This window comes from Taeniopygia guttata, chromosome Z (genome assembly GCF_048771995.1).
Source record: "Taeniopygia guttata chromosome Z, bTaeGut7.mat, whole genome shotgun sequence".
In the NCBI taxonomy this organism is placed as follows: domain Eukaryota; kingdom Metazoa; phylum Chordata; class Aves; order Passeriformes; family Estrildidae; genus Taeniopygia; species Taeniopygia guttata.
The window spans coordinates 39,110,544-39,125,102 of NC_133063.1; the positions used below are offsets into that span (position 1 = coordinate 39,110,544).

The window sequence follows — 14,559 nt, forward strand, 5'->3', positions numbered from 1 at the left end:
ACTTCCGGGGTGGGGCCGGCTGCTGAGGCGGCGGGGCTGCGGGCCCGGCCCGAACTTTCCAGAAGAGTCGGGATCGGAGCTGCGCGGAGCGGGATCTGCGCCCGCCGCCCCGGGACCCCCGTGCCACCACCGCCATGGTAAAGGAGACCACCTACTACGACGTGCTGGGCGTGAAGCCCAACGCGTCCGCCGAGGAGCTGAAGAAGGCCTATCGCAAGCTCGCACTCAAGTACCACCCGGACAAGAACCCCAATGAGGGCGAGAAGGTCGGCGGGACGGGCCGGGGCGGGGGGGCCGCGCGGGAGGGGTCTGGCGGGAGGCCCGCCGCGGGTGCCTGAGTGCGGGTGCTGTTCTTTCTGCAGTTCAAGCAGATCTCGCAAGCTTACGAAGTGCTGTCGGACCCGAAGAAGAGAGAGCTCTATGACAAAGGAGGCGAACAGGCTATCAAGGAGGGCGGCTCCGGCGGCGGCTTCGGGTCACCCATGGACATATTCGATATGTTCTTCGGCGGTGGAGGAAGGATGCAGAGGGAGAGGCGAGGTAACGTGTTGGCGAGGGTATCAGATTCTCTGAGGGGAATGCCGTAGATGTAGGAGTTTAAACAGAAATTATAGACTTAATCTGAAAACTGGAGAAAACTCTTGTCCCTTAACACCTGAAACCCCAAGGGAGGGCCCTTGGTTGGTGTGGTGGTAGTTTGGTCTTCCTGTGCATTGTCCCTTGTTAATCGCTAACCAGGTGTGTTTAGAATACTTTTAGCTTGAGTGTAAGCCTAGCTGCTAGTAGACAAAATAGGAAATGGAAGGGTAAAGTAGCTTAAAATGGTTTACTAATTAAGTTACTGTAACTGTAGTATCTAAAAGCAACTATCTAAATAAGATATCAAGATCCAGTTCAGTCTGTGAAATTTTTCTGTGGTCCTGCACTGTGCAGTGGAATTAAGTTGAAACTGCAATAAAATGCTACCCAGAAGTTAAGTTCCAGTTTAATCACGCTGGGAAAAACTTTAAAGCTGTTAAGAGCAGTGCTGACCCTGTCACCTCTTAGTGCAGATCTGTTGAAAACAGAAGAAAAAATGTTTTGTATCAAAATGTTAAGAGTGTCAAAGTACTTGTAACAACCCAGAGCTCAGTATCATTTACAAAACTAAGCCTACAGCAGCTGAAGTGCTAAGGAGTTCTTGAAGGTAAAAATATAACTGCTTATTTCTGCTTCCAGAAGGTCACCTGGTGAGAGGAAGAAAGTGCTGAAATGGATTTTCCAAACAGAGTCTCTGCCTTGTTTGTAGATCTGTTTGGTGACTTTGTTGAAACCCGAGTCCTGCATCATAAAACTTAAACATTTGAGGTTCTGTGTGTTCTGTTGCTCATACTGTTTGAACTTTTCCAGAAGGTCTCTTCTGACTTTAGCAGAGTCAAAGTCGTGACAACTGTTACCCAATATGACAGCACCTGGGAAGGAGCTTTTGACTAATACAAGCAAAACAAGACAAAGCTCAATTGATGCAAGATACTAAAGCCCAGAGACTTGGTTTATCGTGGCTTGGCAGGGAGATGTGCAGACCAAGCTTCTAAACTTAAGTAAGTTCTGTTCTTTTACAGGTAAAAACGTGGTCCACCAGTTGTCAGTAAGTTTAGAAGATATGTACAATGGTGCGATGAGGAAACTTGCACTGCAGAAAAACATTATCTGTGACAAATGTGAAGGTAATGTTGAAACTGAAATTGAAGAGGAGATGTTTCTAAAGCTTTTGGGGATTTTTTTCTGGTAGCACATAACCACCTAATTCCATTTTTTGTTCTCAGGTCGTGGTGGTAAGAAAGGTGCAGTAGAATGCTGCCCTAATTGTAGGGGAACAGGCATGCAGATCAGAATTCACCAGATTGGGCCAGGAATGGTGCAGCAGATCCAGTCTGTGTGTATTGAGTGTCAGGGGCATGGGGAGCGTATCAGCCCCAAGGACCGGTGTAAGAGCTGCAATGGCAGAAAAATTGTTCGAGAGAAGAAGATACTGGAAGTTCACATTGACAAAGGTGAGGTGTCTTACTGAGGTGAAGTATTGAACTTGAATGTACTGACTGCCTTTGCAGCACTAAAACAGAAGCTTTAGCAAACATGTAGTGTTGATTTTGTGAGTAATAGTGCTGAATACACAGTAAAATTGCTTATTGCTGCCTTACAAAAAGTAGACTTATTTTCTAGGAAAGGTTGACTATCTCTGTGTTCACTTCTAAAGCCTGGCACATAACTAAGAATGAATTCTGAAACCTGCGTTATTGTAAGAAGTGAATTATTTTTCAGGTCCCTCTAAGCCCAGTTGTGATCAGGTAACACAATCAATTTTCACTGCGTGCAGCAAAACTGCAGACTCCTATCACTTCCGCTGTGTTTCAGTGTGAAGGGGAACCAGGTCTGCTATAGTGACTGGGTGCACAGACAGTGCTAAGCCTCTCATGCTTAAAGCTCTGTTGACTACGCAGCCCTGACAGTGCTGCCCAATGCAGGTACCACTTCCTTGCCTGGCAAAATGCAACTCAATACACAAACCCTCAACGTGATGGGTGAACGGAATGGTATTGAATGACAAATGCATCTGTGTTGAGTAGGCTGCCGAAAAGCTGGTGGGAGAAGTCTCTGGAGTAATGTAGCTTGTAAGGCAGAGCACGCTGACAAATGCATGACTTAAACAGTCTCGCTTGTGATTGTGGCCTGCAGCTGTTACATGTGTAAGCAGAGCTTCTGCAGTTACTGAATTTGTAGGGGAGATCCATAGTGGTAGTAAATATAAGGTCTAGAAGGGCTATATTACTGATATTTTGAACAGGGAGGTCTTATGAGAAGGATGTTTTTCTAGAAGTAAGGGAAAAGAGACTTACGTAGGATAAGAAAGCTAGTATTTTTGTTCAATCGATTTCTTGTGTGGGTGCAACAAGTTTCTTATGGGAGGTTTTCAGTCCGTAGGAAATGCTTCTTGGACTTGGCAGGCAATCAGATCATGCTTCATAAGGAGATGTGCCACCTATTTATGAAACTGAAGAAGCTGACTGGTCAATTGCTGTTGAAATAAAGTTTGTAGGCAGTGTTTGATTTTCTTTTTGTATTTGTGTGTATAATGAAAACTGTTTTGATTATATTTCCCTTTAAGACTTAATGTTGGTGGCTCTTTTGTCAGTACAGTTAAACCTGATAGTTTTGAGACTGAATTCATGTTAGCACTGCTAAGATCTGTTAATTGAGTGGATTTAAAAAAAAATGCTTCAAGGGAAGATCCTGATGTTCTTATTTAAAGATCCAGAGATATCTTAATACCAGCTCATGCCTGTAAAAGTGTTCGTTGTTGGTGCTTTTATCTTAAAAATAAGAAAAAGGTTTATTTGTTTTGTACAATAGGAATGAAGGATGGCCAGAAAATTACATTCCATGGTGAAGGGGACCAAGAGCCAGGTCTGGAACCAGGGGATATTATTATTGTCTTGGATCAGAAAGACCACTCTGTATTTACAAGGTAAAGATGCTTGAATTCTCTTGTGATATTTCCTGTGATGGTTTTCCACATGCTTCCGTGGTTACCACTCATCTTGTAGGTACTGGTGTGTCAGGAGATAGGATCACATGACTGTCACTCAGCCATGAGTTTGTCTGGGTGGTCAGAGGAGCGCTGAGGTGAGTTCTGCTGCAACTAGTCTGTCCACTTGTGTTCTAATAGCATGAGGTGATCTCTTGTGAGCTTTGGCAGCAGAAGGGATAGAAAGCAAACAAAAATAGTTACAGTTAAGAGTTTACAAATTTTTAATTTTAAGAACTCATTGAAATAATGAGATTTTTAGTAGTTTTGAGTATTTGTGACTGTTTCCTTGCTTTCAATTACTTAACTCAGAAAATTGCCATTTAATGTAGTCCACTGTTGTCCACATGGCCTCAAGGCACAGAAACCTTGGAGCATGTGCACATGTTCATTGATCTTACTTAGAACAGACTTACTCAGTATAGAGTGCACCATTGTGGTCAAACAGTTAGCCACACTTCATTTCCTGCCCAAGTGCTATGGGCAGGATAATTGGTCCTGTCTGTTTTTTATTGTGAAAGCAAAAGTAACTTAAGCAGCACTGACCATATCTTAACTATGTCATGTTCCCAGGCAATACTGCTCAGTGTTGGATGCCTCCCTCTTTCATGTTACTGTTTATGGAATTAGTGTGTCTAGTATATTTTAGTCCAGTTAAAAGCACCATTGATGATCTCGCAGAAGTGTGTTGCATTTATTGTCTCACTGCTGCTGCTAAGAGCAGTTACAAGGGAAATGGTGGGTTTAGAGAAAGCACTTAGCGCTGACCTTGTACTTGTAAATAGGAACGGTGAGCCAAAGGTTCTTGGGAAACCTGCAGCTGGTCTGCCTGACTATCATGTATGGTGCTGAGCTCTTGAAGCTGGTGCCAGAATTCTATGCCAAGGAACACTGAGCTCATAGGTTAAGAATCATTTCTGTTTGCTTTGGATGAGCTTACTCAGCTGATTTTTCTTAACTTCCAGTGAAACCATACACTGATTCAGCTATGCCAAACTGTTCTCATGGTTTCCTGGGACCTGAAGTCACAATACTACTAGATTATTTTTTTCTATCCTTCTGCCCAATGCCTTCAGTTCTAGTGTCCTTCAGTAACCCTTGATATTACTGGTCTTGTGGGGTTATGCTGAGGTCATGCTCTCACACAAGTGGGATGTTCCTCCTCTCCTGTCAGAGTCTAAAATTAGCTTTTCGTTCAAGTCTCCTGCCAGAGACGTTTTAAAAACAGGGTGAGTGGTCTGTATTCTTTGAATAAGATGAAGGAGTTTGTAACCTTTGAACATGCGGACAATTACAATTGCCATACTGAAGTCAGAACACAATTAAAATAATTAACACCATTGCAGATACTTCTTGGTACTTGTATCATTACCCAGAGTGGCCATCACCTGTTCAAAATTCCGTCATAATAAATCTTCAGGGTGTAACAGATCACCATAGTGCAAGCTAGTGCAATTAAGAAGGTATTTATCTATGCAAAAAAGCAAATTAATTGTCCCAGTTTCAGTATTTATGAGGCTGAGAGATTTTTTTCTTTTAATTGGGAAGGAGCAGTGAAGTGAAACTGGATGCAAGTGGCCCTTACTGTATTTATTTCTTTTCAGTAAACACTTGTAACACTTTAGTTAGCTTGACAGGATCATAATGTATCTGAGCAGGTATCATTCTAGTAATTGAGGAGCTACATTCATATTTGCAGCTCCTTACGTATTAATTGTCTGGGTTTCTGTTATAATTACAGCTTATTGTAATTTCCAGATTTTAAATACTGAAGTTGGATGTGATCCTTGTACTATTTCTCTCTCACTGTGACTGTTGTTGATTGGGTCTTCCTTAGACGAGACGAAGATCTACTTCTGTCTATGGATATTCAGCTGGTTGAAGCACTTTGTGGCTTTCAAAAGCCCATCACAACGCTGGATAACAGAACTATTATTATTACCTCCCATCCTGGTAAGAGTTGGTTTGCTTTCTGTTGGAAGTTCTAGCATACAGTGAATGTAAGCTGGAAATCTAAAGGAACAGAAGCACCCCATCTTGATGTAAAACGGATGTTTGCTGGTGTCAAATTCTTTGCCTCCGTCTTTGCAGTACGAATCTTAAAATAAAAAAGTATTTTTGCAAGCAGTCAGCAGTAACTTTCTCTTTGCGTGACATAGTAACAGACCTTACCTCATGGACATACTAGCATCCTGAGGATATCTCATGAGAACTGAATGCCGTGGGTCTCTGAAAACCACTTTTTCAGCCTTGGAAGCGATGGAGCACTTAATAAATTTGTAAGTATGCTTCCTTTGGGAAGCATAACAAGGTTTATAGGAATGTAATGTAGACATCAGTCTACTTTCCTACTTGTATGTTATCAGGCAGTAAGTTCCTGTTAGACTACTACATGTTGATGTTGCTGCCTAACCACAGTGTAGAAAACTACCTAAATCTTGAAGGGAATTATAACTAAAGCTGGTTCTGTTGCTTGCATGGCTCCCTTCCTTTTTTTTGGTTATTTTTTTGTTTTGTTTTTTTTTTTAGGCCAGGTTGTTGAGCATGGGGCTATTAAGTGTGTGTTGAATGAAGGTATGCCAATTTATCGTAGGCCATATGAAAAAGGACGTCTGATTATAGAATTCAGGGTAAGTGAATCAACTCACTTCCACAGCATTTCAGGACTGAACATCTATCCAAAATTTAACCAATAAGCGCTACCTCAGTCAAGAAGAGATAACCAATAATCAGATATCCTGTTGGTATTTGTTCTTTACAAGGGTGAGAACATGCAACCCATCAGAATTACCGTTCAGAACAAAGAGAAAACTTACGTAATGGTGTGTGCTCAAAGTACATTAGTTACCAGTGGATTTTCTTTAGCAGCCTTCTGAATTTACATTTGCTTGACATACTATTTAGTTTCTATTGTCCTGTAGGAAGGATGCACGAGTAACTTTTGACTTCTGCACTGGAGCAGAAGAGTAGGTTGGAAAATGTTGATTTTCTTCTCTGGGGAGAAGCTAATCCTGGGAGCTATAGTAGTGGGCCCTGTCTGCTACAGCTTAGAATATATTTAACCATATCTCTAATGTTGACATTTTGTTTATCTATATATATTTAAATATGTAGTTGTATGCACTATTACATACATACTTTGCTCTTGTGGTTGATTCCAGAGGACAGCCTGAAGCAGAGGAAAGACGTTGATTGAGTTGCCAGAATTAGAAGCTAACTTCATGCAGGCATTAAAAAACTGCTTAGTGATGCTGATTATATTTTGTGCTCTGAATTTAAGTGATCTATGACAACAAACCTGACTTTGGCAGATATTTAACCTGTAGGTCTATCTGACCTAATGAAAAAACAGTTCAGATAGACTTGAGTAACCTTAGTTCTTGATTTCAGGTGATCTTCCCAGAGAGTGGCTTCCTCTCCTCAGATAAGGTGTCCTTGCTTGAAAAACTGCTACCTACAAGGCAGGAGATAGAAGAAACTGAGGAAATGGAACAGGTGGAATTAGTGGACTTCGATCCATCTCAAAAGCGAAAACACCTCTATAATGGAGAAGTGTATGAAGATGATGAGCATCAGCCTAGAGGTGGTGTTCAGTGCCAGACATCATAAATGGGCCAGTGAATAACTTGTGATGCTTGTTTTGTATGCAGTGGATAAGTGAAGGACTACAAGCAGTTTGCTGTCACTTGCTATGTGTTGTTTTATCCAGCCATAGTCGTTTCTAAAAGCATAAAGAAATAAACTAAGTAATTAAACCGACTTTGCGATTTGTATAAAGCTGCAAGCTGAAATGAAGTTGACTGCACTTCACCCCTGCCTCTTGGTCCAGGAAACTCCCTTACCTGCTTGTGTTTTATTCCAAACCTTGTAATTCCTGTATGTGTGCAATTGCCCAGGCTTAAACTAAGATTCTGTGATGTGCTTTTTAGGAATTCTAGATCTTATACTCTGTGAATGAAGTATGCACTAGTACTTATAATCCATGGTAAGATGTAGTAAAGTTTTGTACCAATTAGGATAATATTTGGGCTTGTACTGTTTGTTAACCAGGGCCTGACTAATGCACCCACTTGGTAGATGAGGCTGACACAGATGTGGTTGATCTTCATAGGCCCATTAATGTAATGAGATCCCCAAGTTCTCCACGCTATTCCACATGAGGTCCTTTCCTGTGCCAGCACTAGTCCTGACCCCAGAGCTAGATGTTGAGCTTGCTTTGTTTCATAGGTGATTCCTGTTTGGCTGCTGTCCTGTGTCACACTGCCTGTGGAGCCAGTGGTTGCTTGGAGCTACCTTGGCTACTGTGTATTAATAAAGTCCTATAGGCTTTGTCAGCATGCAGATGGCTTGGAAAGTCAGACTGCTGCTAGGTGAAGCTTGATTTCCACCGTGATTACTGAAATCAGACACCCTTGGAGTGTTGTGGAGAGCAGTCTTCTTAGTGGGTATATGTGATCCTGCAGAGGAAAGAAGGCTAGTGATCACAACCAACCACTGCATCTAGGGTATTCTGAAATTAATGTATTGTGTGCATTATTTCAAGCTGACTTAAATTTCTGTATGAATGTTCTAATTATTGTAGATGAAGTGTTTCTGATATAATTACAAAATTGTTCATTGCCTCTTCTTAGGCCAGATGTTGGTTCGAAAGCACCAACTTCTTATTTTTAGACAGCTATTCACAGTAAAATCTTTAAAACCTTTACGAAAATATGCTGAGAAGACACATCCAGATTTAACCTCTAGTGTGGTAGTTTAGTCTTGCTCAACCATCTGGCTTGGGACAGAGCTTATGCTTTTCATATTGCTTTGAAGCAAAAGTGTCACAAGGAGAACTCATCTAAGTACATGTGTTGTAATTTGAATATCTGGGAGCTCTTAGAAAAATACATCTCTAGCTTATCTAACCATTATAAGTTTTATTGTATCAAGACATACCAATGGGTTTTGTACCTCAAATGTGGTCCCTTTCAGGTACCTACAGAACTGTGGTCTTTCACCTGCATGTTTCACCTACTTTTCTGTTTTCTTTCTCAACAGAAATAAAATTCTGTAGGCTAAGTGTTTTTCCAAATTCTACTTGAGTGAGCTCATCAGCTGAAAAATGTGACCTGCAGGTGCCTATGCTCTACCAGTAGGATGGCTTGAGTCAAGGGGAGAAAGAAAGTAATCTTACTCTGGGGGAGGCAGCCCCTCTAGGGCTCACTCCTTAACAGCTGGCTTGAAACTTAAGCAAGAGTAAAATAAGCTACCTTTTTTAGCTCAGTGGACCAAGCACCCTTGGGTTTGGGTTTTTGTTTTTTTTTTTGGTTTTTTTTTTTTTTTCCAACCACTGGATCAAGACAGCAAGGACAAACAACTCTCCATTCACAGCCTTGAGCTTGACAGAGACATGATTTTGCTTCAGATGACTCTATGTTCTGGTTTGGAAGCAAAACCAGTGAGAGACTCCAAGTCAAAAAAACAGTTTATTAGGAAAGGGGAAAATAAACAAAACCATGCAATAATACAAAAGAAAAAACACTTTTTATATATATATAAATAATAAAAAATAAAAACGACAGAGTCAGAATACAACCTGACACCCCTTTGGCCAGCGTGTTGGTAGCAGTCCAAATTAGAGTGGCTGCAGTCCTCCTGGAGTGGGAGATTTGGTTCTGTTGGAGCAGTGGTCTTGTAGAAGTCTGTAGTCTTCCTCTGAAGGTCTAGTGAAAAACCCCAGATGTGTCCTCTTGGAAGCCTGTGGGAAGGCTGACTGCTCTGTCCCAAACCCAGGATATATCTAGGTCGGGATGCCCAGGTCTGCACTGGGCAGAGCATCTCTCAATGAGCTGATGTCATTCTGAGTCCCTGGGCGAGTCCTTGATCACCTGTTAAACAGAAAATGACCCTGGAGGGAGTTATCTCTGAGTCATGTGGCAAGGCATGGATGGGCCCCTTAACAGGAGATAAGGAAAACTGCCCAGAGGGCAACTGCTACACAGATGGTAATAGGAAACATCTTGCTTCTCAGTCTGGGACACTGTCTTATATTAAAACAAACAAACAAACAAAAAACATTCTATAAACTTACTTTCTCAGGTTTTCTTTTCACCACACCCCCTCCACAACTGCATTGGCATAGATGAGGTTATATTATTGACTTATTCTGGAGGTCATGACAATTCTGCTTCGTATTTGATTACCCCACAGCACATGGGCCAGGTTCCAGGAAGAGGGTGGCTGACCAGGAGCTGCCTGTAGAAGCTTTAGCAGAGCAGTCCAGGGAAGGATGATGTGCTAGTGGAGGAAAGGCAGCAGGAGCACCACCAGGTTAGTATTCTGTTTTGAAATTAACTGGTTACTGATACAGAAGCTGTGCCCCAAACAAATACTGGCAGCAGTAGAATAAGCTTTCGGCAAAAAGCACTGGCTGGCAAGAACTAGTAGAACTTTGTTGTTCCATGATACTCTGGGTATCATACAGTTAGAGCAAGCAGCTGGATGTGTTCTGTGACACTGAAAAATGAAGAATTTTTTCTGACTTGTTGCTTTATGTGGGATACATAGTTTGGGCAAATAAACAGAACAGCTGTTGAAACAGAGGATACAGTAGCAGAAAACAGCTGTTTCTGTAGCTACCAGTATAGTAACCTGACCTATTTTCAGGTTACATCTGAGTTTGCAGTTACTTCCAGTGTTTCAGCACCACCTAATTCATATGATCAAGATTATATTTTAATATGTTACAATTATTCTTTTCACTGTGCATCTGAATTTGCAGTGTGATGAAAGGTCAAGCAAGCAAGCAGCTTGCCCTATAATTTTTCATTAGCAGCTTCACCTGGGAAGACATGATTCCTGCTTAGAGCATTAGGAAAGCATACTAAGAAAAGTGAGGTTTGATTTAAGCCACTCTATTAGAAAACAGCACATAAAAAAAATGCGGGGCTTACTGTTTTCTTAGGAAGTAAAATGAGCACTGTTACAGTGCCCAAAGAATGGGACTTCAACTACTCTGTTAACAGCTGTCTGGAAAACATTAAAAAAAAAAATAATCATAATGAATCCATAGATAAGTGGTGCTTTAAGTCTGCCATAATGGTGGGCATTCCCGAGCCAAAGCCAGTGTGTCCATTGAGACAGCCCCTAAGAAGCCTGATGCTTCCATGCAGACAGAACTGGTGAGGAAGGTACAAGTCAGTACAGCTGGTACATTTCAGTGGATGCCCAGATACTTCTCCTGAAGAAAAGGCTGGTGCCTGCACGGAGTGTGCACAGGTGGATGACAAGAGACAGTTGGCTGTGCAGTATATAGAGGGGCTGAAGCAGAGATAGGTTCAGTGGGTTCAGAACCACACATCTGCAATGGATACCACTGAGCCTGAGGCAACTTGCATCCTGGGGACCCACAAAAACAGGGATCCAATTCAATCTCCACCCTTCAACTTGCAGTCCAAAAATACAGATCTGATGCTTTAAAGGCTTTAGATGTCCATGAACAAGGCCAACGAAGAGAATGTCACCAGCAGTGCATCGTGATTACTGTAAAAAGAAACATCAAGTGGTTGTAGTGGGCACTGAATTGTCCATTTGCCAGCCTAATAGACAATCACAAGGGGCATCCTGCCCTCCAGGAACTGGGATCCATGGTGTCACCGAGAGGGTACCCTGACCTGTCATAGACAACTGCCCTCATCACTTCTTCATACAAGCCCAAAAATAGGTGGGATCAAGGAAGACTATAAAGCCTTGGTGAGGCAGGTGAAAAATCCCCATGCCCAAGTCATCTCATCTGTCCTCCCTGTTAGAGCAATCAGGACAGCCAGACACATTGTGCAGACCAATGTCTGTGTTTGTGGCTGGTGCTATTGAGAAGGTTTTGGTTTTTATAACAGTGGGTTGTGTTTTTATGATTTTTAGTCTGTTACAGAGGAACGGGATCCCCCGGCTAAAAGGGGCAGAGAGTCTTTGGCAGCAGGCTGGCCAGACTGGTGAGATGGACTTTAAACTGAAGGACTGGGAGCCAGGGTGCAAATAGCAATGACTGGACTTTAAACTGAAGGACTGGGCAGGTTCAAATGGCAATGACTGTGCCATTGCTTCCTCCCGGGGAGCAGGTCACAGCAACCACTGCAGAAACAGATGTTCCTTGGCTGCCCCTGAAGTTGAGGATCAAAACACAAAACACATCATAGGCACTTATGGCTATGGTGAATCCTCTCACATCCCTTCTAGGAAATCCCAGTATACAAAAAGATGCAGCACAGGTAATAAGAACTAGATATATATATGCATTTACAGGGCCATGATCTCACTGCAATGCTGAATCATAGTGGGATAGCTCACATGACTGGAATATTGTCATGGATGGATATGTCCTTGTTAGAAACAACCAAGAAATGTCGGAGAAGCAAGGGTGTATAATTTCTCCTTATATGACAGAGGAACTGGAATGTATCAAGCTCTACCTAGGGACAAATTAACAAACTGAGAGTTTGTGGGTGAGAATTGTCCAGTGTGCCCTGGCAGCCAGGAGGATCAATCCTGTCCTGGGGTGCATCAGGCACAGCATTGCCAGCTGGGCAAGGGAGAGGCTTGTCCCACTCTACTCTGCACTGGGGTGGCCTCAGCTCAAGTCCTGCGTGCAGTTTTGGGTGCCACAAGGTAAGAAAGGCATTAGGCCAATACAGAGCATCCAAATGAAAACAGCTAAGATGGTGAAGGGCCTTGAGGAGAAGCCATATGAAGAATGGCTGAGGTCACCTCAAGATGAAGAACTACTTTTGAAAGTGGCAGAGTACTGGAACTGGACATGGACTTCCCCTCCCTGGAGATACTCAAAAGCTACTCTGCCTTGGGAGGGGGCTGAATTAGATCTCCAGTGGTTCCTTCCAACTCTAACAATTCTGTGATAATCAATCCAGGAGGCTCATGAAGTGCATCAGTGAGAACTTCCTCATCCAAATGATAGCAAAACCAACTAGGAGAGGTGCTCTGCTGGATCTTGTACTCAAAACTAAAGAGCTTGTTGGGACCGTCAAGGTCAAAGGGAGGCTTGGCTGCAGTGACCATGAGATGGTGACGTTCAAGATACTGAGAGGAAGAAGTAGGATGAAAAGCCAGTTCTCAACCCTGGACTTCAGAAAAGCAGACTAGACTCTTCAAAGATCTGCTTAGAAGCACTCCAAGGGATAAGGCCCTGGAATGAAGAGCCCAAGAAAACTAGTCACGGCTCATATCCCCCAGGCTCAAGAGCAGTCCACCCTAGTGAAACAGCAAGCCAGATGAAAATGGCCAGATCTGTGGGGATGCACAAAGAACTCCTGGCTAAACCAGAGCACAAGAAGGAATTATCTGGAGGATATAACCAAGCCTGGGTATATTGGGAGGAACACAGATGTGATGTGTGGGCATACAGGGATGAAGTTAGGGAAGCTAAAGCTTAACTGGATAAGATGGCTTCTGTAAGTACAAAAGTGGGAAGGGGCAGAGGAAATGCGGGGCTGTTACAGAATTAGATGGGGTACCTTGTCACACATGACATGGAAAATGTTGAGGTGCTGAGTACCTTCTTTTGCCTCAGTCTTATTTAGCGACAACATAAGCTCTGAGAATTCCAGAGATCAAGGAGAAAGTCTGGAGCAAGGAGGATGTTCCCTTGGTGTAAGGATGATGAGGTCAGAGAAAACTGAACATACACAGAACCATGGGCCCCAATAGGATGCACCCACAAGTACTTTAGGAGCTGACCAATGTCATTGCAAGGCCCTTCTTGACAATCTTTGATTGATCGTGGTGACTCAGAAGTGACTAGAAACTGGTGGAAAGTAAACGTCACATCTGTCTTTGAGAAGGGCAAGATAGGGGGATCCAAAGAAATAGTCTGTCAATCTCACCTCAAATCCCTTGCGAGGCACAGCTAAACAGAAACCATTTGCAGGCAGCACATCAAGAGCAGGAAAACCATCCAAAATTGTCAGGAGAGATTCACCAAAGGGAAGTTGTGCTTAACCAGCCTGACACATTTTACAGTGGAGTGACTGACCTGGTGCATGACAGGAGAGAAGTGGGTATTGTGTCCCTGGACTTCTGCAAGGCACTGTCTTCCGTAAGATCCGTGCAGAGGTGTTGAAGTATGGGACAGGTGAAAAGTGAAGTGGATTGAAAACTGGCTGAATGCCAGGCCCAAAGGGTGGTGATGAGTGCAACAAGTCCACTTGGAGGGCAGTGTCTCAGGGTTAGTACTACCTCAGCAAGTTTGCAGATGGCACTGAAGAGGGAGAAGTAGCTGATAAAGCAGAGGGGTTTGTTGCCATCCAGAGGGACCTGGGGAGGCTGGAGAAATGAGCTGGCAAGAACATAATGAAATTCAAGGGGAAGTGCAAAGTGCTGCACCTGGGGAAGAGCACCCCAATGCAACAAACAGCACATGCAGGGGGTCACTTGGCTGGAAAACAGCTAAGAAGGAACCAGGGGTCCTGGTGGACACCAAGCTCAAGATGAGCCATCTTTTTGTAAATAAGGCAAATGCTGTCCTGCTTGAGAACAGTGGAGGGAGGCAATCCTTCCCAGCTACTCATCAAGAGAGAGGAAATACCTGGAATGCTATGTCTGGTTTTGAGACTTCGCATAAAAGAGGGACAGAGCTGTACTGGAGAGAGACCAGCCAAGAGTCACAAAGATGTTGAAGGCATGGGAGCATCTCTTTTATGAGGAAAGTACTGTTTAAAATATTTTGTCAAGATCTCCCCCTTAACAGAATTCCTAATTGCCCATGGAGCTTGTCAGATATCACTGACAGATACTTCAGTTTTTTCAGGCAGGAAAAATAATCTTTTTAGTATCTAAAAACTCCCTCTGTTAGCATATGTATGGAAGTAAAAAACAACCTGGGAATTCAGACATCATAGCTCAACAGAACTGAACACCACACTTGTAGTAAAGGCGCTGTGTGAGAATTCCAGCTGAGCTTTTTCACATTTCCCCACCCACTAAAGACACAGACAAAATAC

The 14,559-nt window shown here is 43.0% G+C and overlaps 1 protein-coding gene across 1 annotated transcript; it reads left to right on the top strand.

Moving 5' to 3' along the window:
- Window positions 1-60: 60 nt before the first annotated feature.
- Window positions 61-7,322, top strand: DNAJA1 (DnaJ heat shock protein family (Hsp40) member A1). Its single transcript, NM_001245570.2, is given in 8 exon segments — window positions 61-266; window positions 363-540; window positions 1,602-1,706; window positions 1,806-2,033; window positions 3,391-3,505; window positions 5,403-5,518; window positions 6,095-6,195; window positions 6,956-7,322. Coding segments are annotated over 8 exon segments (1,194 nt in total). The 5' UTR covers window positions 61-134; the 3' UTR covers window positions 7,175-7,322.
- Window positions 7,323-14,559: the final 7,237 nt, after the last annotated feature.